This window comes from Schistocerca cancellata, chromosome 6, assembly GCF_023864275.1.
Source record: "Schistocerca cancellata isolate TAMUIC-IGC-003103 chromosome 6, iqSchCanc2.1, whole genome shotgun sequence".
NCBI lineage: Eukaryota > Metazoa > Arthropoda > Insecta > Orthoptera > Acrididae > Schistocerca > Schistocerca cancellata.
Genome location: NC_064631.1, coordinates 268983441 through 269008199, shown reverse-complemented (window position 1 = coordinate 269008199; position 24759 = coordinate 268983441). Strand labels below are relative to the sequence as shown.

The 24759-nt window shown below is 44.6% G+C and overlaps 1 protein-coding gene across 3 annotated transcripts in view; it reads right to left on the bottom strand.

Moving 5' to 3' along the window:
• LOC126191139 (uncharacterized) overlaps positions 1-24254 on the bottom strand; it is a 265360-nt gene extending 241106 nt beyond the window's left edge. For all 3 annotated transcript variants that reach the window (XM_049931889.1, XM_049931890.1, XM_049931891.1), the window contains exons 1-2: positions 24141-24254; positions 377-467 (exon numbers count right to left, since the gene is read on the bottom strand). In XM_049931889.1, coding sequence (XP_049787846.1) covers positions 377-451 — 75 coding nt within the window. In that variant the 5' untranslated portion in view covers positions 452-467; positions 24141-24254. The remainder of the gene's footprint in view (positions 1-376; positions 468-24140) is intronic.
• Between the last annotated feature and the right edge of the window lie 505 nt (positions 24255-24759).

Genomic DNA, 24759 nt, shown 5'->3' with positions numbered 1-24759 from the left:
ATGTCCCCTGAACAATGCTTCTGATTTTATAAATCAGGACCAATTTCTGATTACGTATGCAGCAAAAGATAACTTTTAATGTGGAGTGACCACATGTGAAGTAGATCAACTGCAGCCATTAGGATATGCAGTTTGAAGAATTTAATGAGTGCACCCATTACAGTGCACATTTTTCTCCCTGGTCCCTACTTTTTCCAGTAACTTAGCTGTTCAAAAAAACTTAAGCATTTCACACAGCTTTTAATGTTTTTTTGGGATAGTCATGTATTCTGAACAGAAATAGATCATATCTTTCTCAGTTCACATGCAAAGCTTCTGTTTTTTACTTAGGTTCTATAAGATCTAGTTTAGAGCATAAATGAAGACATGGGCTTACTTTAACATCTTTGACAATGCTATTTATATTGCCATTTTGTATGCATGAAATCCAATATTTCTTCATAGAATCCATTTCGATGAACACAACTCTGTAAAATAACAACAAAAGATCAGTTTGGGTCATGTACAGTATCGGGAACAAAGTAACTGTCATGACTAGAAATTTATATACCATTTAGCATGTTTAAGTCTATTACAATTATTACAGAAGGCAACAACACAATTTTTGAACACTATGCTTGAATAATGAATCTAGTATATTTTAAACAAAGAATGCATTTTTGCATTTATTCTGCTTCCTTACTAACAAAAATGACAATAAGCCCACACTTTAAAACACAGTAAGGAGTCACAGCATGTTAAAAAAAGAAAGAAGTATCTTCTCACCCACCGTTTCAGATTTTAACGAGACATGGCTCATCTGTTCTTCCTGCAAAAATAAGGAACCACCACAAATTTTAGCACTCCCCCCCCCCCCCCCCCCCCATTTCTGGCATTTCAAAGTTATGAAATTTTTTAACACTGATGGCACAAACACCACTTGCTAGCTTTTTGAAAACAAATTACAATTTTTTTCGTTTATCATCCAATCTGTGTGAAATTTGGCAGTCATACACATTGAAGTACAAGGACTGTAAACAAAATTCCCTAATACCATTAAATAAACCAACCAAAGCAAGAAGAGGCTGTATTGGCCTTTTTGTATTTTACTGTGTAAAAAAAAAATGTGGTTCAGCATTACACTGAACATCACATGACAAGAATGGGATGATTACCAAAATATTTCTTCCAAATTAATCCTAAAAGCAAGGGCAATCATACAAAAAAATAAAATTAATGGCAGTATTTGTTCCCATATGTTATTTTTCTTGCTGTATTGGACATTTTTGGTCGGTTTTTTTATTTGTTTGTCACCACAATCCAGAGAAAGTGGCGGGTTACATAGTCCTAGAAGAAAACTGCAAATATCTGATGAGTGTTAAACTCAAATTTCCTGGGCTACAAATTCTTTAAATACTACTTGCATGAAAGCAGGATGCTCACTTTCGATATTACATGTAAAAAAAAAGATGCACTAAACGTTGAAGCTCCAGAAAATGGCCCAGTATTAGAAAATACTGTGGAAGAGAAGGCTGTTGGTATGGACTTCTACATCAACATCATTACCTTGCAATTCACAATTAAGTGTCTGGTAATGTGTGCATCGAACCACCTTTAAGCTACATTTCTACTGTTCCACTCTCCAACAGCGCATGGGAAAAATGAACACTTCAATTTTTCCGTGCGGGCTCAGGTTGTTCTTATATTATTGTGATGTTCATTTCTCCCTATGTGGTAGAGTGCCAACAAAATATTTACAAACTCTAAGGAGAAAGTTAGTGATTGAAATTTCATGAGAAGGACCTGCCACAACAAAAAATGCCTTTGTTTTAATGACTGCCACCCAAATTCATGTATCAGATCCATGGTACTCTCTCCCTTATGTTGGGCCAACACAAAATAAGCTGCCCTTATTTGAATATTTTCAATGCCCTCCGTCAGTACCATCTGATGCAGATTCCACACTATACAACAATACTGCAGATGAGGGTGGACAAGTGTAGTGTAACCAGTCTCTTTAGTGGAGCTGTTACATTAAGTGTTCTGCCAATAAATTGCCATCTTTGGTTTGCTTCCCCCCCCCCCCCCCCCCCCCCCCACATTATCTCTATAATCATTCCAATTTAAATTACTCATAATTGATATCACAAAGTATTTAATTGAGTTACAGCCTTTAGATTTGTGTGATTTATCGTGTAACTGAAATTTAGCAGGTTCTTTTAAGTGTTCATGTGAATGATTTCACACTTTTCATAATTTGGTGTCAACTACCACTTTTTGCACTATACAGATATATTGCCCAAGTCATTTTGCAATTCACTTTGATCGTCTGATGACCTCAGATAACAATAATTCACAGCATCATCTGCAAACAATCCAACAGGGCTGCTTAGATTGTCTCCTAAATTGTTTATGCACATCAGAGACAACAGAGGGCCTATAATACACCCTTAGGAAATGCCAGATTATTACTTCTGTTTTGCTCGATGACTTTCTGTCGATTATTATGAGCTGTGACCTTTATGACAAGAAGCCACGAATCCAGTCATATAACTGAGATGGCGGTACATAGGCACGCAATTCCATTAGAAGTTGCTTGTGAGGAAGTGTGTCAAAAGCCTTCTGGAAATCTAAAAGTATGGAATCAATTTGACACCCCATCAAGAGTGCTCAGTACTTCGTGAGAGTAAAAAGTTACTTGAGTTTCACAAGAAAGATATTTTCTGAATCCATGTTGGTTATTTGTCAATAAATTGTTTTCTTCAAGGCAATTCATAATATTCAAGCATAGTTTATTTACCAAAATATGGATCTGTAATTCAGCAAACTATTCCTATTTTCTGAGTACTGGTACGGCCAGAATCTCTTTGGGTTTTCTTCCAGATTTCAAGACAGAGCTTCATTGTTGATGATAATGGTGATTATGTTTGGTTTGTGGGGGCTCTCAATTGCTCAGGCATCAGTGCCCATACAAAGTCCAATTTTTTTCCACAGTCCAATCTAACCACAGTCACAAATTATGATGATGATGATGATGATGATGAGGAGGAGGAGGAGGAGGAGGAGGAGGAGGAGGACAACACAAACACCCAGTCCCCAGGCAGAGAAAATCCCCAACCCGGCGGGGAATCGAACCCGCAACCCCATGGTCCAGAGACAGCAACACTAGCCACTAGACCACGAGCTGTGGACGAGCTTCATTTTAAAAAATCTCACACTGTGCTAAATTTGAAGATTGTGCTAAATTTCGGTAATGCTGGAATTGAATATGGTGCTGGCCCACTCTTAGCTTTGATGCCAGCTTCCACTCTCACAGGCATATCTTCAATCAGGTGCTGGAAAGTTTCTTGGGGAATGGCAGCCCATTCTTCAAAGAGGGCTGCACTGAGGAGAGGTATCTATGTCTTTCGGTGAGGAATGGAACGAAGTCGGCGTTCCAAAACATCCCAGAGGTGTTCTATAGGATTCAGGTCAGGACTCTGTGCAGTCCAGTCCATTATGGGGTTATTATTGTCTTTTAACCACTCCAACACAGGCCGTGCATTATGAACAGGTGCTCGATTGTGTTGAAAGATGCAATCGCCATCCCCGAATTGCTCTTCAACAGTATGGAAGCAAGAAGGTGCTTAAAACATTAATGCAGGCCTGTGCTGCGATAGTGCCATGCAAATCAAAAAGGGATGCAAGTCCCCTTCTTAAAAAAATGCGACCACACCATAACACTACCACCTCCAAATTTTACTGTTGGCACTACACACGCTGGCAGATGATGTTCACTGGGCATATGCCATCGGCCATCGGATCAGCACATTGTGTACTGTGATTCGTCACTCCACACAATGTTTTTCCACTGTTCAATCATCCAACATTTATGCTCCTTACACCAAGCGAGGCGTCGTGTGATGTGTGGCTTATGAGCAGCTGCTTGACCATGAAATCCGAGTTTTCTCACCTCCCATTTAACTGTCATACTACTTGTAGTGGATCCTGATGCAGTTTGCAATTGCTGTGTGATGGTCTGGATAGATGTCTGCTTACTAAGCACTACAATCCTCTTCAACTGTTGGTGGTCTCCGTCAGTCAATAGACTAGGTCAGCCTGTACACTTTTGTGCTGTGCGTGTGTCTCTTCATGTTTCCACTTCACTATCATATTGGAAACAGTGGACCTACGGATGTTTAGGAGAGTGGAAATCTCTCATACAGATGTATGACAAGTGACACCCAATCACCTGACCACGTACAAAGTCTGTGAGTTCCGCAGAGTGCCCCATTCTGCTCTCATGATGTCTAATGACTACTAAGGTAGCTGATATGGAGTAACTGGCAGTAGGTGGCAGTATAATGCACATAATATGAAAAATGTGTTTTTGGGTGTGTCCGGATACTTTTGATCACACAGTGTATCAGTGTAGAATCAAAAGAAATGCCTCCCATAGCTGAGAGTATTAAAATCCTAATGGTAAGCAGCCGAAGCATTCTCAGCAAAGTGCCAGAGTTTGAAGCGCTCATGATAAGCAGTGAAGCTCACATAATACTAAGTACAGAAAGCTGGTTACTACCTGAAACTGATATTGGCGAGATTTTTCGGGAAAATTTAAGTGTATATCAAAAGAATAGGCAAATGGAAAGAGAGGTGGTGTACCGTATATGTCACAGCAGACAAGAAACTTAGACACACCGAGATTTGAATAGAAATTGAAGCTGCTTGTGAGGTGGTTTGGGCAAGACTCAGTATTAGGGGTGGGCATAAAATGACAACTGGATCCTCTTATCACCCACCAGACTCATCTCCTGATGTAATCGAAAACTTTAGAGGAAATCTCAGTTCATTTGTATGTAAATTCACCAACCATATTTTAATCATCGGTGGAGAATATAGTCATTGATGGAGAATTTAATTATCCATCAATTAATTGGGAAGTGGTGGACATAGGAAGATATCCTGTGAAATGTTACTAAATGACTTCTCTAAAAGCTATCTAGAACAAATAGTTAGGAACCCCACTCACGATGGCAATACATTGGCTCTAATGGTAATGAATAGACCTGACCTCTTTGAGGATGGCCACATTGAAACTGGTATCACTGATCATGATGTGGTTGTGGCAAAAATGATAACCAAAGTACAAAGGACAACTAAAATGAGCAGAAAGACATATACATTCAATAAACTAGATAAAAAAATCAATAGTGTCATATCTCAATGAGGAACTTGAAACTTTCAACACAGGGCAGGAACATGTACAGGAACTATGGCTCAACTTTAAAAGAATTGTTGACCACACACTGGACAGATATGTACCCAGTATGACAGTTCATAATGGAAGGGAACCTCCATGGTATATAGTCACTGTAAGGAAACTTTTAAAGAAACACAGATTACTGCATAATAGTTACAAAACTAAGCATAGGGCTATAGATAAAAAAATGCTGAATGAAACGTGTTTGGCTGTTAAGAAAGCAATGCGTGGTGGCTTCAATGAGTACCGTAGTAGAATATTGTTAAATGATCTTTCACAGAACACAAAAAAAACTCCGGTCTTATGTAAAGGCTGTTAATAGCCCCAAAGATAATGTCCAGTCCCTAGCAAATGAAACAGGAACTGAAATTGAAAGTAGCAAAGCAAAAGCTTAAATAATTAATTCCATTTTCAAATGTTCCTTTACAAAGGAAAACCCAGAGAAGTGTTGAGAAACAGCTGAAATTATTAAAACTGAACAAAGCTCCAGGGCCCAGTGGAATCCCTTTCAGATTACAGAATTTGTGACTGAGTTAGCCCCTCTTCAAACTATAATCTATTGCAAATCCCTCGAACAAAAAGCCATGCCCAGTTCTTGGGAAAAAGCACGTCACTCCTGTCTACAAGAAGTAGAAGGAAGGGTAGTCACCTTGCCAGCTGCCCAGTACCAGCCTTTCAAGACTCACTGCTACAGTGTGCAGAGGCTGGAGGACCCTGTCCCATGAAATCTACACAGGCGTCGGCATTCTCCCTAGATTCCAGGGTAGAAAAACAGTAGTTGGTGCGCGTGGGTCAGGCGAGGGTGTCACTCGGCGACACGATTGAAGAGGATATACAAGATGGGGAAGGAGAAGACCATTTGTTTTTGTTCGATTTCTTAAAGCCTTGATGGTTGGCAGATGAAGATTCAGACAGTTACTGGATGGAGGGACATAAAAAGTCTATGTGGCATTATTCCTTTAGTCCTTTCCGTCCTACCGCTTGGTTAGCTGGTGATTTCACCACCAGGGTGCCAAGATTTGTTGGCTTGTTGTGCAGTGGTAGGAGAAGGAGATGGGGATGCTACAGTGATACTAGGTGATTTTACAACTGCAGTGCTGAACTGCAGGTCACAAGTCTGGATGGCCATATTCTTCATGAAGAAGGTGTAGCAAGAATGGTACTAAAAGTGCCAGATGATAAAATGCAGGGCTTTTAGGGTGAAGCAGTGTGGTCAACATTACAATTGATACAGTGGGGACAAGGAAGCTGGCAATTGCCCTCTTGAGCAACCCAAGTAATACATATGGCTGTATTTTGACAGGACACACAAGTGTGGTCACAACATACACTGGTAGCAAAACACTGGATTTGAAATGTACAGTCGGATTGTAACAACTTCATAGTCTGCCTTTGATCTTCTCTGGAAGCACTACTCAACTACACATGAGAAAAAGAGGGCATGTAGGCACTAAGGTTGCATAAACCTTTTTCATTACCTGATGGATCGCAGTGATGCCCTGATCAGAGAGGTAGGTTTGGATTTCTCTCTCGGTCAGACCATCAAGCAGCAAAGTGTAACACAAACAATTCAGTGTTCAATGGACCTTTACATGAAATGGATAGCTGTGGAGAAGTGAAGCTGTAAATAGCTGTTGGGCTTGAAAATTACAATCTGTCTCCAGAAGCAAAGTCTCATTAGGTAAGCGAGAAAAGGATTTCACAGAGCCTGAAATCGCATCACCACATTTCTGAATAATAAATGGATTAACTGAAGCAAGGAACTGACCTCCTTTGGTATGTGATGTGATGAGAAACTGAGATGCAGCTGGGAGAGTCTTTGAATCTTTAGTGCCATTCCATTTACGTTTAGTAAACTTAGACTGAGACTGTGATTGGCTCATTGTGAAAAAATCTCCCCTCGATTGTCATTGTCTCCAATGGTGCATTCCTCCCAACTAGGGGCCTCCCTCAGAGGAAGACTCACCCACTGTGACTGCTCACACCTCCCGAACTCCTTACGGTAGGACCAATTGGCAACTAGGAAGGTAACAGCTCAGGCAATCACCCATCCCCGGGCCTGGCCTGTACCACAGGGTACATGCAAACACTACCCGACAACCTGGGGCTGGGAATTAGGTGTTAGACAGCCACTTGCTACGCATCAAATACCGGCCTTCAAGAGCACACAGAGAGGAAGGAGAAACAGAGAGAAACCTCAAACACCGAAGCAGAGGAGGGGAGGAGATTAATAACAAAGAAGGAAAAAAAACACATGAGACTGTTCCTATGCTGGCCTACTGAAACTATAACATGCATTCCAAAAAACATTCAAGACATGTTCCCCAAGGGAAGGGAAAAAGAATAACAGGACAGACACGCAGCACAGAAAGGGAAGAGGTGCTGCAAAGGCTGGGGCCCCTGGTGGCCAAACATGAACTCACCAAAGAGTGGTGAGACCCCTGGGGGGCGAGACAGGGTTGTAGCCTTCCCCGAAGTTAGAATATCCTATCTGTACATTGAGGAAGCAGTAAATGAACCCAAGAAAAAATTTGAAAAAGTTCAGGGGGAAGAAATAAAAAATGAGATTGCAATTTGTCACAAACAGCAAAGGACTTGGAAGAGCTATTGAATGGAATGGACAGTGTCCTGAAAGAAGCATACAAAATCAACAACAAAAGCAAAACAAGGGTAATAGAATGTAGTCAAATTAAATCAGGTGATGTTAGGGGAATTAGATTAGGAAACGAGACAAAGTAGTAGATGAGATGATTTGGGCAGTAAAATAACTGATGATTGCCAAAGCAGAGAGGATAAAAAATAGACTGGCACTGGCAAAAAATGCACTTCTGAAAAAGAGAAATTTGTTAATATTGAATATAGAGCTAAGTGTTAGGAAGTATTTTCTGAAGCTATTCGTCTAGAGTATAGCCATGTATTGAAATGAAAGGTGGACAATAAACAGTTGAGATAATAAGAGAATAGAAGCTTTTGAAATGTGGTGCTACAGAATAATGCTGATAATTAGATGGGTAGATCACATAGGTAATGAAGAGGTACTGAAACGAATTGCAGAGAAAAGAAATTTGTGACAACATGACTTAAAGGAGTCAGTTGAGAGAACACATTCTGAGACATGTAGGGATCACTAATTTAGTACTGGAGGGAAGTGTGGCAAGAGATGAACACAGTAAGCAGATTCATTCAACATACAAATATTACAGAAATGCTCTGTGAATTCAAATGGGAGCCCCTGGAGTGAAGAAAACATTCTATGAGAAGGTTTAGTGAGCCAGCATTTCCTTCAGATCGGAAAACAATCCTACTGCCACCAACATGCATCTTGTTTAAGGACTGCAAAAGTTACCCTTGCTCCGTTTACGAACTGAAATGGTGGCTTCATGGTTGTAGATGTTAATGTACGCTAAGGGTCCAGAGGAAGACAATTGAGCAGTCATTATGACTGAGACAATATAAAAGAGTGTATATAGTGAACACTGTTGGGTGGCGAGGGTAACATCAACTATTAACCTGCAGACAGTCATTGCATACCAGAAATTAATTATGGTTTTCCATTTTGATAAAATGCTCTCTCTGCTAGCTGAGAGAGTAGTTTCTGGCTGTTATATATATACTATTTTTTAGGGCGCAAAACTGCTATGGTCATTGGCGCCCGGTCTGTGACTTAGGAAAAAGTAAAAAACGAAAATGGAAACCAGCAGCAATGTTAACGAAACTCAAAAAATTGGAGAAACTGGTGAAAAGCAGAAGGAAAGCTTAAAAAACCACTACAGAAAGGGGTTGGTTGTCCCCAAGAAGAGCTTCAAATGACTGACGTCATCTCACTGGCACTAATAAACTCGAGAACGCGATCGGCTGAGCGCATGTCATCTTCTAAAATGGACGATATTTCAGGCGACAGCTGTAGAAGGGCGCGTAACGGAGTAGAATAGGGGCACTCAAGTAAAAGGTGTCTTACCGTCCACAGCTGAGAGCAGTGGGGACAGAGTGGGGGAGGATTGCCGCTTAAAAGATGTCGATGGCTAAAAAGACAGTGTCCTATCCGGAGTCTAGTTAAAATTACCTCCTCCCAACGACGCGTCCGGGAGAAAGAGGTCCAAGCACAGTGAAGAGCTTTCACGTCCCGCAATTTATTATGGGGAAGTGTCGACCAATGTGCGTGCCATAAAAGAACAACACGACAACATAAAACACTGCATAAGTTGGCGAAGGGAATCGTGCAAACAGCTGGCCGAAGAAGAGAGACTGCAGCCTTGGCCGCTATATCAGCCACCTCATTTCCACAGATACCAACGTGTGCTGGGATCCAGAGGAACGCCACCGAGACGCCCTCAAAGTGGAGCAAGCGTAGGGAGTCCTGAATCCGGTGGACCAGAGGGTGGACGGGGTAAAGACCTTTGAGACTGAGGAGAGAGCTGAGAGAATCTGAACAGATAACATACTGTATCCGCTGATGGCAACAGGTGTATTGGACAGCCTGGAGAACAGCGTAAAGCTCCACAGTATAAACCAAACACTGGTCGGGAAGCCGAAATTGATTTAGGGTGTTGCCAACAATATAGGCACTCCCTACACCAAACGATGTTTTTGAGCCATCAGTGTAAATAAATGTGGCTTCTTTCATTTGTGCATATAGAGCAGAAAATGCCCGACGATAAATAAGTGAAGGGGTACCATCCTTGGGAAATCGACAAAGGTCACGGAGCAGGCAGGTCCGGGGACGGAGCCAAGGCGGTGCTGTACCCCAAGTTGTCAAGAAAGTTTTAGGAAAATGGAAGGAAAGAGAATGGAGCAGTTGACGGAAGTGGACTCCTGGTGGTAATAGGGAGGAAGGGTAGCCTGCATACCCTAAATCCAGGGAGACGTCGAAGAAAATGTCACGGGCCGGATTAGCAGGCATGGAAGACAAATGGCTAGCATAACGACTCAGAAGGACTGCTCGCCGATTGGACAGCGGAGGTTCAGCAGTCTCAGCATAAAGGCTTTCCACAGGGCTGGTGTAAAAAGCTCCAGACACTAAATGTAATCCACGGTGGTGGATAAGAGTCGAGACGCCGAAGAATAGACGGCCAAGCAGAAGAGTAAACTATGCTTCCATAGTCCAATTGCGAGCGCACTAAGGCGCGATAGAGGCTGAGAAGGACCACTCGGTCCGCTCCCCAGGAGGTACCATTCAGGACAAGGAGGGTGTTGAGGGATTGCAGACAGCGAGCCGAAAGATAGGAAACGTGGGAGGACCAGCACAGTTTTCGGTCAAACATAAGACCCAAGAATTTAGCGACGTCCGAAAACGGAAGGTTGACAGGTCCTAGATGTAAGGAAGGTGGAAGAAACTCCGTATGATGCCAAAAATTAAGACAAACGGTCTTACTGGCAGAAAAGCGGAAGCCTGTTTCGATGCTCCAAGAGTGGAGGCGACCGAGACATCCTTGAAGACGTCGTTCAAGAAGGCTGGTCCGTTGAGAGCTGTAGTAGATCACAAAATCGTCCACAAAGAGGGAGCCCGAGACACCAGGAAGGAGACAATCCATAATTGGATTTATGGCAATGGCAAACAGTACAACACTTAGCACGGAGCCCTGGGGTACCCCATTTTCTTGGGAGAAAGTACGGGAGAGAGTAGTGTTCACCCGCACTTTAAATGTGCGCTTTGCCATAAATTCGCGAAGAAAAAGGGGCAACCGACCGCGAAAGCCCCAAGAGAACAGTGTGCGGAGGATGCCTGTCCTCCAACAGGTATCGTATGCTCTCTCCAGATCAAAAAATATCGCTACTGTTTGGCATTTCCGGAGAAAACTGTTCATGATATAAGTGGAGAGAGCAACAAAATGGTCAACTGCAGAACGATGCTTTCGGAAACCGCATTGGGCAGGTGTTAAAAGACTGCGGGACTCCAGCCACCAAGCTAAACGGCAATTCACCATACGCTCCAAAACCTTACACACACCACTCGTGAGCGAAATGGGGCGATAGCTAGAAGGGAGACGTTTGTCCTTTCCAGATTTCGGAACAGAAACGACAATAGCTTCCCGCGATCGTCTGGGAAAAGTACTGTAGGTCCAAATTCGATTATAAAGGTGAAGGAGGTAACGCAGACTATGGTATGATAAATGCAGCAACATTTGGATGTGGATACCATCCGGTCCTGGGGCGGAGGAGCGAGAAGAAGAGAGTGCATGTTTGAGTTCCCGCATGGAGAAAACAGTATTGTAGCTTTCGCGATTTTGAGAGGAGAGAGCAAGAGGTCGCACTTCCGCTGCACATTTCTTCGGGAGAAATGCTGGCGGGTAATTTGAAGAGCTCGAAATCTCAGCAAAGTGTTGTCCCAATGAGTTAGAAATTGCGACGGGGTCCACTAATGTATCATGGTCGACAGTGAGCCCAGAGACCGGGGAGAAACTAGGCACGCCTGATAACCGTCGAATCCGACTCCAAACTTCTGAGGGAGCGAAGGTGTTAAATGAGCTAGTAAAGAAGTCCCAGCTTGCCTTCTTGCTATCGCGGATGACACGGCGGCACCGCGCACAGAACTGCTTATAGCGGATACAGTTGGCCAAAGTAGGACGGTGTACGAAAACGCGAAGAGCACGCCGCCGCTCACATATTGCTTCACGGAATGCCTCGTTCCACCAAGGAACTGGGGGGCACCGGGGCAATTCGGAGGTGCGAGGTATTGAACATTCCACAGCTGTAAGAATAACGTCTTTAATATGAGTGACCTCATCGTCAACACTAGGAAAGTGACGGTCATCGAATGTCGCTAGAGACGAAAAAAAGTGTCCAATCGGCTTGGGCAAACTTTCAGCATCTTGGGCGCATATATGGCAGTTGTGGCTGCAATCGAAGGACACATGGAAAGTGGTCACTCGAGTGTGCATCAGCAAGGGCGAACCAATCGAAGCGCTGAGCTAGCAGAACAGTACCGACCGAAAGGTCCAAATGAGAGAAAGTTGTCATGGAGGCAGACAAAAATGTAGGGTCCCCAGTGTTGAGGCAAACAAGATCCATTTGGTGGAAGACGTCTAGCAATAGTGAGCCACGCGGACAAGGATGTGGAGATCCCCAAAGCGGGTGGTGGGCACTGAAGTCCCCAACCAGCAAATAGGGGGGTGGAAGCTGACCAAGAAAATGAAGGAGATCAGCTCGTGCCATTGATGTGGACGATGGAATGTATACAGTACAAAGAGAGAAGGTGTATCCAGAAAGGGAAAGACTGACAGCGACTGCTTGGAAGGAAGTGTTTAAGGGGATTGGGAGAGGGATGGAGAGTATCATGGAGAAGATTCATGAGTCCTCCATGTGCTGGAGTGCCTTCAACAGAGGGGAGATCAAATCGGACTGACTGAAAATGGGGGAAAACAAAGCGGTCGTGGGGACGCAGCTTTGTTTCCTGAAGACAGAAGATGACCGGCGAGTAGGATCGTAAGAGGATCGTCAATTCATCCCGATTGGCTCGAATGCCGCGGATATTCCAATGGATAATGGACATAGGGTGGATAGAAAATGGAAGAATGTGACCAACTCAACGACTGCTCAGAGCTTGCGACCGACAGGGCGGAATGGCACTCAGCCGAAGATCCTGATCCATAGGTTGTTGAGGAGCATCTCCTGTTACCAGCGATCGGCAGGTTGATCGGCCGCCAGCAGACACAGAAGACAGCGAAGGCGGTTACCGCCAGGTGGTGCTGTAGATGAGACACGTCGTGGCGGGGAAGGAGAGGAACTGGGTTTCTTATTAGCCTTCTTGGAAACATGATGTTTAGATGAAGGAGGAACCGATGGTTGTGAAGTTGGGGTACGTAAAAAATCTTCACGAGTATGCTCTTTTTTGGAAGTCTGGGTGTCTGACTTTTGGGATCGAGATTTGGCAGAACCCGATGAAGGGTGAGCCATAGAGTGAGCAGGCGAAAGTGGGGAGGTTGAACGGGCGATCTTTGTGCTGGCCCATCTGACGACCGTGTCACTAAAGGTGAGATCACAAGTCTGTGTGGCCGCCTCCTTTGTTGGCCGAGGAGAGACAAGGACAGTGCTGTATTTTCCTGTCTGGGGCATGGTGGGCTTTCGACTAGTGAATAATTTTCGAGCAGCAAAGGTCGACACCTTTTCCTTCACTCTTATTTCCTGAATGAGCTTTTCGTCTTTAAAAATGGGGCAATCTCGAGAGGAAGCAGCGTGGTCACCCATACAGTTGATGCAATGAGGGGATGGAGGTGGACAAGCACCCTCATGGGCATCCTTGCCACACGTAACATATTTGGCCGGGTTGGAACAGGACTGCTGGTTGGTATGATTGAACTGCTGACACCGATAGCAACGTGTAGGGTTTGGGACGTAAGGGCGAACGGAAATTATCTCATAGCCTGTTGTGATTTTCGATGGGAGTTGAACTTTGTCAAATGTCAAGAAGACAGTGCAGGTTGGAATGATGTTCGTGTCGACCCATTTCATAACTCTATGAACCGCCGTTACGCCCTGGTCAGACAGGTAGTGCTGAATTTCTTCGTCAGACAATCCATCGAGGGAGCGTGTATAAACGGCTCCACGCGAGGAATTTAAAGTGCGGTGCGCTTCAACCCGGACAGGGAAGGTGTGGAGCAGTGAAGTACGCAGCAATTTTTGTGCCTGGAGGGCACTGACTGTTTCTAACAACAAGGTGCCATTCCGTAATCTGGAACAAGACTTTACAGGACCTGCAATTGCGTCGACACCTTTCTGAATAATGAAAGGGTTGACCGTGGAGAAGTCGTGAGCTTCGTCAGACCGAGAAACAACAAGGAACTGTGGCAACGATGGAAGAACTGTCTGTGGCTGAGACTCAGTGAACTTACGCTTGTGAGCAGACATGGTGGAAGGTGAGGAAACCATTGCGGAAGAATCCCCCATGATTACCAGCGTCTCCGATGGCGCGCTCCTCCCTTGTGGGGGCCCTCTCTGAGGGCACTCCCGCCTTAGGTGATTGTCCACTCCTCAGGTCACACCTCCCGACAAACGGACGGAGGGACCAATCGGCACTTTCGGAAGGTATCAGCTCGGGTAATCATCCCTCCCTGGGCCTGGCCGTTACCAGGGGGTATGTACGTGTCATACCTGTCGACCCGGGGCGGGGAATTAAGCATTACCCCGTCACCGGCTAAGCATAAAAATGCATGGGTCGGCCTTCAGACACGCACAGGGAGGAAGAAAGAGGAAGGGAAAAACAAAGAAAGGGAAAGGGAAGAGGAGAGGTCTCAAATGCTGCAGCGGAGAAAAGGGTAAAGAGAAGAGGTAAGGAAAAGAGAAGGACAAAGGAAGGATGAAGACAGACAAGCAGAGAAGGCGAAGAATGCGGTACATTTACGAGCGTCCATCTCCGGACGTAGGCACAAACCATACTCCCAGAGGGGGAGAAAGGGAAGGAAAGAGCCAGAGGTGAGGGGAGGAGGGGCGAGGATGGGGGGAGAGGGAAGGATGCGGAAAAGGAAGGTATGCAGCCCGGAAAGGAAGGAGGGCCACATTAGCTCGGGGTCCCGTGCTCGCTAAGCACGTATCCACAAAAGAGTTGTGGACCCCCTGGGGGTGTACCCAGATAGTCTGCACAGTTGCAACAACACTGTGTCCCAAATGGCACAGTGGTTAACGCACCTGGTTGGTTGGTTGGTTGGTTGGTTTAAAAGAGGATGGCCAAACTGCTAGGTCATCAGTCCCTAGTTGCAATTAAAATAATTCCACAAGGTTGGGAGTAAGATAAGCGAGACATACAAAACACAACTGGAATAAAGGGGAAAACCCCAAGAATAAAAGAAGGGCAACAAACACTAAAATGGACAAATCGGACAAAAAAAACCACAGACACACGCAAGAAACATGTAGAAGAGACCAAAAAAGAAAGCAGATTACCGTGGCTGGCTGACGATGAGAATAAAAAGGGAAAGCCAGCCACTCTACAACACATTAAAACCTCCACCCTAAAAGCACTACGGTGAAGGACATGGAGGGACAAAGGACATGCGCTAAAACTTAGACCAAATGATAAAACCCACCCTCACGAATAAAACTTAAAACTAAAGCTGCTGTTCCGGCATTGTCGCCCAACACCGAAGGTAGGGCGCTGGGAAAGTTAGAAGGCCACCGCCGCAGAGCGGCTAAAACTGGGCAGTCCAGCAAGAGGTGGATGACCATCATTTGTGAGCCACATCGAAACAGAGGCGGGTCCTCGTGACGGAGGAGGTAACCATGCAGTAGCCACATATGGCCAATGCGGAGCCAGAAGAGGACAACTGATTCCCTGCGAGAGGACAGTGTGGAAGACTTCTATACATTCGTAGTCTCCTTAATGACACACAGTTCGCTGTGCGTATTGTTATGCCATTCCGTCTCCCAAAGCTGAAAAACCCTGAGGCGTAAGACAGAACGCAGGGCAGTTTCGGTGATCCCCATCTCCACAAGCAGTTTGCGCGTAGTCTCTTTAGCCAGCCTGTCTGCAAGTTCGTTGCCTGGGATTCTGATGTGTCCTGGGGTCCACACAGACACCACAGAACGACGGAACTGTTCCAGGGCTTAGATGGACACCTGAATGGATGCTACCAAAGGATGGTGAGAGTAACACTGGTCGATAGCTTGTAGGCTGCTCAAGGAGTCAGTACACAGGAGAAATGACTCGCCAGGGCAAGAGCAGGTGCGCTCAAGAGCACAAGATATGGCCGCCAGCTCAGCAGTGAGAACACTGCAGCCATCTGGCAAGGATTGCTGTTCAATATGTCCTCCATGAAAATACTGAAATCCTACCTGAGCATCAGTCATCAAGTCGTCTGTGTAAACTACTTCATGGCCCCAGTACATGTCAAGGATCGAGAGGTAGTGACAGCGGAGAGCCACAGGGTTAACGGAGTCCTTAGGGCCATGCGAAAGGTCCAGAAGAATCTGTGGCTTAGATGTACACCATGGAGCTGTACGTGAATGGACTTTGAGGAGAGGTGGTAACGGGAAGGACTCCAGTTCAGACAGAAGGAACAGGACGCGAACCGCAATCATAAGCCCTGATCTGGGCCGCCAATGCAGGAGATGACCGCCATGGTTGGGAAAAGGAGACAGTAATTCGGATGCACAGGAGAACTACGAACATGTACAACATAACTGGCAAGCAGTTGTGCACATCCAGCATTCAATGGAGGGGCTCCAGCCTTCACCTGGACACTGGTCACCGGACTCGTTTTAAAAGCTCCTGTCACTAGGTGAATGCCACAGTGGTGCGTTGGGTTGAGCTGCAACAGTGTAGAGCAATCTGCACCCCAGTTGGTGGTGTTCAGGCAGCGGAGGGCATTGAGGTGCTGCCAGCACTTCCGCCTAAGTTGACGGAGGTGAAGTAGCCAAGTTAATCGGGCATCAAAATCAGTCCTAAGAATCAATATGTCTCTACTACAGTAGTGGATCATCATTAAGGTAGGAGCAGTACAAAATACAGAAGTCATCCGCATACAGAGAAGGTTAGACCGAAGGCCCGACAGCTGCTGCTAGACCATTACACACTCAATACGGGGGCCTGTGGAACGCCATTCTCCTGAATATGTAGGGAACTATAGGAGGCACCGACTTGGACACTGAAAGTATGAAGCGACAGGAAGTTTTGGACAAAAATCTGAAGCGGGCCTCAGAGACCGCACTCATACAATGTGGCAAGGGTATGATGTCGCCAGGTCGTGTCGTATGCTTCACGTAAGTCAAAAAAGACAGCAACCAGATATTGACATCTGGAAAAGGCTGTTCGGATGGCAGACACGACAGACATAAGATTATCAGTGGTAGAGCAACCCTGGTGGAATCTGTCCTGATATGGAGCCAGTAGGCCATGTGACTCCAGCACCCAACCCAACTGCCGACACACTAAACATTCCAGCAGCTTACAAAGAAAGTTGGTGAGGCTGTTGGGCCAGTAGCTAACCAGATCAAGGGTGTTTTGACAGTGTTTGAGCACTGAAATGATGGTGATATCCCGCCATTGGGATGGAAATATGCCATCACACCAGATCTGGTTGAAGATGACGAGGAGATGTCATTTGTCGTCAGACGAGGTATGTTTAATCATCTGACTGTGGATCCAATCCGACACAGGAGCTGTGTCCGAGCAATGTGCAAGGGCATTGAGGAGCTCCCACTCTGTTAATGGGGTGATATAGGCTTCACTGTGGCGTGTAGTGAATGAGAGGACATTCCTTTTCATCCGCTGTTTGAGTGTGCGAAAGGCTGGGGGGTAGTTCTCCGATGCACAGGCTTGAGCATAGTGCTCAGCAATCGTGATTGCATCAGTAGATAACACGCCATTGATGTTAATTCCAGGGACACCTGTTGGGCTCTGGTACCCAAAAAGACGTCTGATCTTCGTCCAGACTTGGGAAGGTGACATATACACCCAATGGTCAACATGTACCTCTCCCAACACTCCTGTTTCTGTCAGTTTGTAAGCTGGCGTACGTGAGCACATTGCCACTTAAAGGCTATTAGGTGCTCTAGGGAAGGGTGCCGCTTACGTCGCTGTACAGCTCGCCAACGCTCTAACTGCCTCAACCACTTCCAGCTACCACCAAGGGACTGTCTTTCTCCGGGGGCACACTAAAGAATGAGGGATCATTTTTTCCACCGCAGAAATGACCGTTGTAGTGACCTGCTCAACGACACCATCGATGATCCAGCAGTGACAGCAGAAGTGAAGACTTCCCAGTCTGCCTTGTTAAAGCTCATCTGGGTAGGCATCCATGGACATCATGCCGGGGGAGTGAGAGGAAGATGGGGAAGTGGTCACTACCACACAGGTTGTCATGTCCTCTCTAGTGGATAGATGGGAGAAGGCCAGGACTGCAAACCAAGAGATGAATGGGTGAATAGGTGCCATACTGAAATATGTATTTAAGAGGGAGAGGTCAAGCTGTGACAGTAAATTTTCAACCTCCCTACCTCAGCCAGTAAGCATAGCCCCACCCAAGGGGTTATGCGCGTTACAATCTCCCAAAAGTAGGAAAGGTTTAGGGAGTTGACCAATCAGTGCAGCCAATACGGTGAGGGGTACTGCACCATCTGGAGGAAGATATACATTGCAGACAGTTATTTCCTGTGTCGACCTTATCCTGACAGCCACAGCTTCAAGAGGAGTTTGAAGGGGCACAGTTTCACTACATACTGAGTTTAGGACATAGACGCAAACTCCATCTGACATTATTATAATCGCTATGGCTCCTGTAATATCCCTTATAGCTGCAGAGGATGGGGATCCGCATTGCCGGGAATCAGGCTCCCTGGAGGGCAATGCAGAAAGCAGGTGTAAAGCTTAACAGCTGCCATAGCCCAGCCAGCTGGTGGAAAAAACTGCCGCAATTCCACTAGAGGATTACGTGATCTTCAGACTGGGAAGCCATGAAACACTCAATGGGGCAGTCTACAATTCGGTGTCACTTGCTGCCACCATATGGGTACCTGTGCAATTGAGATCCACTGTGTCTGAGGGCCTAGTGAGATCTAGGTTCTTAGTGGACGCCAGAATCTCCACCTCATCCTCGGACACAGAGCTTGTAGGTAGTGTGGGTGCCACCGCAGTGCCTTGGTTATTGTAGGTCTTTTCTTTTTAAGTTTATCTCTCTGCTCCTTAGGTTTGTCCGGCTGGGATGGCTTTGTGTGGGTGTCAGCTCTGCCATTGGTAGGAACCTGGGAAGAGAGTGACCAAAGGGATCCCTTCCTGGCAAGACAAGCTGAAGAAGACCTAGGTTTCTCCGGCTCAAAAGGGGGGACTGACATCCCTGATGGTTGGAGGGGGGGGGGGGGGGGGGGTTGCTCCTGAAGTAGGTTGTGCATGAGCAACAGGGAGGGAAGTGCCCCCCACGATCAAGGGGGAAGGTGGTTTCTGATGGCTCTGAGAGCCAATGGCATGTGGCAGAACGGAACATGGTAGAACCGTTGTCTTAGCAGCAGTGTAGGTTGACACCGTATCCAAAGGATGTAGCCTCTCATATTTTCTCTTAGCCTCAGTGTAGGTCAGTTGGTCTAGGGTCTTGTATTTCATTATTTTTCTTTCTTTCTGGAGAATCCTGCAGTCTGGCGAGCAAGGCGAATGGTGCTCTCTGCAGTTGAAACAGATGGGAGGCGGGGCACAGGGAGTATTGGGATCTGAAGGATGTCCACAATTCCGACAGGTGATGCTGGAAGTACAGCAGGAAGACATATGGCCGAACTTCTAGCACGGCATCGGGGGAGGGATGTTTGGCTTAACATCACAGCAGTAGACCATTACCTTGACCTTCTCGGGAAATGTGTCACCCTCTATGGCCAAGATGAAGGCACCGGTGGCGACCCAATTATCCCTTGGACCCTGGTGGACATGCCAGGCGAAATGGACACATCATCGCCCTAAATTGGCGCACAGCTCATCGTCAGACTGCAAAAGAAGGTCCCTGTGAAATATGATACCCTGGACCATATTTAAGCTCTTATGGGGCATGAAGGAAACAAAAATCCCCCAGCTTGTTACAGGAGAGTAGTGCCCGTGACTGGGCAGAGGATGCTGTTTTGATCAAGTCCGACCCTGACTGCATTTTGGACGAGCCCTCCACCTCCCAAAACTTGTCCTCTAAATGCTCCACAAAAAATTGAGGTTTCATTGACAAGAAAGATTCCCCATCAACTCTTGTAAATACAAGGTACCGGCACGAATAAGCTTCGCTGCCATCCTTAGACTGGCATTCCTCACATGGAATGGCCGGAAGGAGGGGGGGGGGGGGGGGATTTGGGGTCATATTTCTTAGTTAGTTCTTGACCGCTTAGAGACTGCTGGTGTTTGACCAGGAGCAAGGGATGACGCACTACGCTTCATGGCATGTCATCCGCCCTGATGCCACCCACTCTGGTGTGGTTAGGTAGCTACAACCAAAAGTGTACATGGTGGCCTCACCACAATGGACTTGCTACCATGCTGGATATCATGCAGACGAGCTAAGAAGTCCATTATCATCGAAAGCGCAGAAAGTGATACTACACAGAGGATGGAGGAAAACACACCTAGGAGGGTGACGTCACCCAACAGCTGGAGGATAAGCGGAATTGCAGATCCATATCGACAAAGGATGCAAGAGGTCTCAGCACATGATGGACACAATGCACCATGTAAGGTGCCCTTTCCCAATTGGCTCAATCCTTGGGAAAAATTTTAAAAATGGAGGTCAAACGCTACAGGGGACCATCACATAAAGGCCGAAACATGTGAGACCCCTTTTAGCTGCTTCTTACAACAGGCAAGAATACCTCGGGTCTAGGCTAACCCCCAGACCCGCAGGGGTAGGGCAGTGAGGGGTGGAGGGGGGAAGTTAATGCACATGCCTAGTAAGCATGAGATCACAGATTTGAATCCCGGCCCTGTACACATTTTCACTGATCACTGCTGATTCAGAGTAATTTTCCAATGCAACTGACACCTGTGATCCCCTCCCTTTCCTTTCTTCTTCACTTAAGATCTACCTGAGAAGAGTGTCTGAAGTGATCTAATACTTACCATCAAGGAAGCCTCAATGGAGGATTTCCAATCTAATTACAATTTGGAGACCCATCCTACGTCAAGTTTCAGGGGATCTGAACTTGCGGAGAGGGAAAATAATATGAAATTCATGGTAGTCGGGAACCTGCGTATTTTGGAGGCATAGTCAAAGAGTTTGTGATGCTGAAACTGCAAGTTTAAGATCCCAAACCCCACCTGAACACTGTCTACTTGGCCCATCTGGAAAGCCCTGGTGGCCAGTCTAACTAGGTCTAACAGTCGTAATGATGATGCAGAAAAAAATGAATGCATGTAAGAAAAATAAAGTTGTACACAGTACTGGGAAAATGAGGAAGAAAATATGACCATAATTACAACAGCAAATGATGTTTGTAAGTGCCTTTTTCATGAGACTTCTTTCATGTGAATTGCTAGCATAACAACATACAAATAACATAGGGGATTGGACGATCTGACAGTGATCGGATGTGAGCTCCCTAATTATATGAATACATGGCAGATTTGTTCCTGTTTTAGATAACTGTATAAGAAATCCAACAGGCTATCTTATTTTTTCACTAATAGTATAGAGCCTGTCATATCCTAATAACTACAGAATGATTTACATTCCCTTAACCCTTCGTTCGTCTGTCAGTCACCTGTCCATATGACTGCAAATGATTGGTACACAAACCTGCACAGAGAGCCACAAGTGTTAAAGCGAGGCTTTCAGGACTTGGAGGTGTGCTGGCACTGGACTGAATTTGCACAGTGAATTAACGACAAGGGTTGATGTGCCAGCCTGCCTGGACGTGGTTTTTAGGCAGAGTCTCACATCCCACTAGGTGAATATCAATCTGGTACCCAAGTACCACCTCAGCTACACAATTCACAAACATTTAGAAAACTTTCTTTCACTATCACAAGAGTAACACTACACACAGACCCTACATGTATCATCCCGGAGAGGTGGGAGGGGGGGCACAAGAAAGGCATCCTGCCACCCCTTAATTTAACCATGATAAATACATTAATAAACATGCCAGTCCTGAGTCACCATGGGACCAAGACAAAAGATAAGAACTGTCGATGACTGGTAAACATGAAAATCTGGCATTTCTAAGAGTGGTACTACTGACCATGTAAAGTTCATATTTCAATGCAATACAAAGAATATAATGTGGAACATCACTCCGAGTAGTCAGTAAAATTTTAAACCATATATTTAAATAATGGAAAAAAATTATTAGTAGTCTCAATAGACAAAAAAGGAGGAAGTGAAGACATAAGCAGGTTTTCACTAATTAGAATAAAATCTGAGCACTTTGAAAATAAAACTAGACAAAGACATGGAGATGCTCTGTCCTTTCTTCCCTTTAACATAGCCCTGGAGAGGAAAGTGAGGAAACTAGCTAGTGCTGGGATCCTCCAAAGAAATAAAGTTAAGGTATTAGCACAAGCAGATAGTGCACATCAGAAAAAGAGTAATCTAGATTAGACAATTTTTTTGTGAGCTAGCATATGAAGCATACAAACTTTAGACTTAAAAATCATTCCATTATACAGCTGATGGTTGTCCATATCTGCAACTGTGACTACATTTTGTGTATTTCAGAACAGCTGTAATCAATGCAGTGCATGTTGTTTCAGACATGGATTCAAGTCCGAAGGAACGTCGCTTCGTACTTGCGAAAAATACAGGCACTGCAATATCACCTGTTCATGCACAAAATGGTGCATTTATTAAGTTCATGGTTAACAGTCAATCACAGTACCAATCATTAATCCTCTGCGGCTCTTCCTGCATCCTGTTGTACAAGGGTCAAATACAATAAGAATCATGGAAGTTACTAAACGTTGCTCATGGTACTATTGTCCAACAAACTAAGTTGACACTCTGTGCAACGGCTGATGGGAGTGGTCATAAAGACATATCCCATGTATAGTCGATCCCATCCACCCACTGCCCTGAGTGTCAACTTAGTTTACATAAACAGTACCTACGCAAAGCTTGTAATCCTATCCTACATCTCGTTAGATAACAATAGAGACTGAGCCCAGAATTCAGTGATTAGAAGAAAGATCAAATGACAAGAGAGTTTCACATATTTACTGATAACAATCAGAAACACTGAGGGGGGAGAGTCGCAGATAAAACAAAGATTGCTTAGTCCACCTCTCCGGCCAGCAGAATGAATGAGGAAGTCCACAGTTACAATGAACACGGAAGCTTATTAACATACACACAGCAGGTGACAATTCTGTTTTACAAATATTGTGCATATGGCCTTTCACTCAAGAGTTCTATATCTATGATACGTGTAGCAAAAACTGAAGGATGACAAACAGTCTTTGCTCACTACTATACCAATGATTACATGGAGTCAAATAATTTAAGTTTACAGCTTAAGTAAACAACAATTTACTAACTAGTTTTAAAGAAGTGAAAAAGTTGGGGCTCATTTTAGAGATGCCATATTTATCTAGAACAATTTCAGATTGTGTATTATGGTCTACTCTTCACTTGTGTGTTTCTTTTCATGCAGGCTGGACAATTCGGGATTACAAAAGTGATAAAAAGCTTTGTCATGGAAACATACTAGAAACAAAATTACAAATGTGGTTATAGACATAAAATGCAAATGTGGTGAAAAAAAAATTGGAAAGTTGTATGTACAATGCATTGAACTTCTAAACAGACTCTACAAATGAGCTTGTAGAATGAATGTGTTCGTGTAGTGAAGTCAGTTCGCATGTATATAATACAATATGGAGCAGAACGATAGTCAATTACAGAAAATGAATGAAAGAAAGTAAAGTAACCTAACGTTATCTGTTTGATATAAATTTCTTGCAAAATTGTTTACACAATCATTGTTCTGTCAGTGTCTATGCACTCATCAGTTCATACTACACTTATTATTTTATGAATGACACTTCTGCAGACCAATAGGCCTACGTACGTGGATAGCCCACTTGACAGTAAAATAAAAAGCTTACCTAGAAACGGACTTATACAAAATATGTTATAGTTAGTGCACGTCGGACAACCAACTACGAGGGTACTCGCAAAAGGAATGAAAAATAATATTTTTTATAAACATAGGGAGATTGGATCTCCATAAAACGTTCACGTAAAAACGCGAAGTAGATTAGGCAACGTATGTGTAACAAAATGAAATTAAACCGTCCACATCTGCTCCTAATATAAGACTTCTTTTAAAACCTTTTATAAATGGTGATGATAGAGTCCACCTATGTGCCAAACACACAAAATGTGATAAAACTTTAAGTGTATCAAGACATGTACATCTGTCACACCTTCTCAAACATAAATTGTTAGTCTATCAGAATGACATGAAGATTCGTCAGTGAAGTGACAAATAACTTAATTATAAATTTCCAGCTGTATTATTAGCTTGTACTTACTAGTTGTCATTACTTAACACCATAGTCAATGCTTATCATCATTATACGAACAGCATAAACAATCACCGACAATCCTACACGATACAAATTCAAATTCCTGCTCTTACACAAGACAAAAACGAAACGCGTTTGCAGTACCAACATAAATCGCCCCGAGGAGAGAAAAATTTCTCACTATTTTTAAATCTCAAAAGTATTGCAAAATATTGCTTCGTAGAACGAAACTTACTGTATTCCATTAGTTTATACTGTCAAAAAAATTCAAAGAAAATAACTGAGATCCATAGCAGTAAAATGGGCTGTAAAACCAAAAACGGAAAGGAGCCACAGATTCAAGGCAAGATCGCATTGGCCGACATGTCACGTCACATCAAATCAAAACATTCCGCGACGAATTTCAAATGGCAGCATTCAAGCTGCTCGTAAACTCATTGTCCCATCTCGTCAAAGTTCCTCGGGAAGTAAGTTCTGACAGCGCCATCACCCGCTAACGACGAAAATAAACTTATTTTCGCCGCGCAAACTCTACATCTATATTCTGCGAACCGGAACCAGTGTGAACTGTGAAGAGCATGGCGGAGAGTACATTTCACAGTATCGGTTATTAGGGCATTTTCCC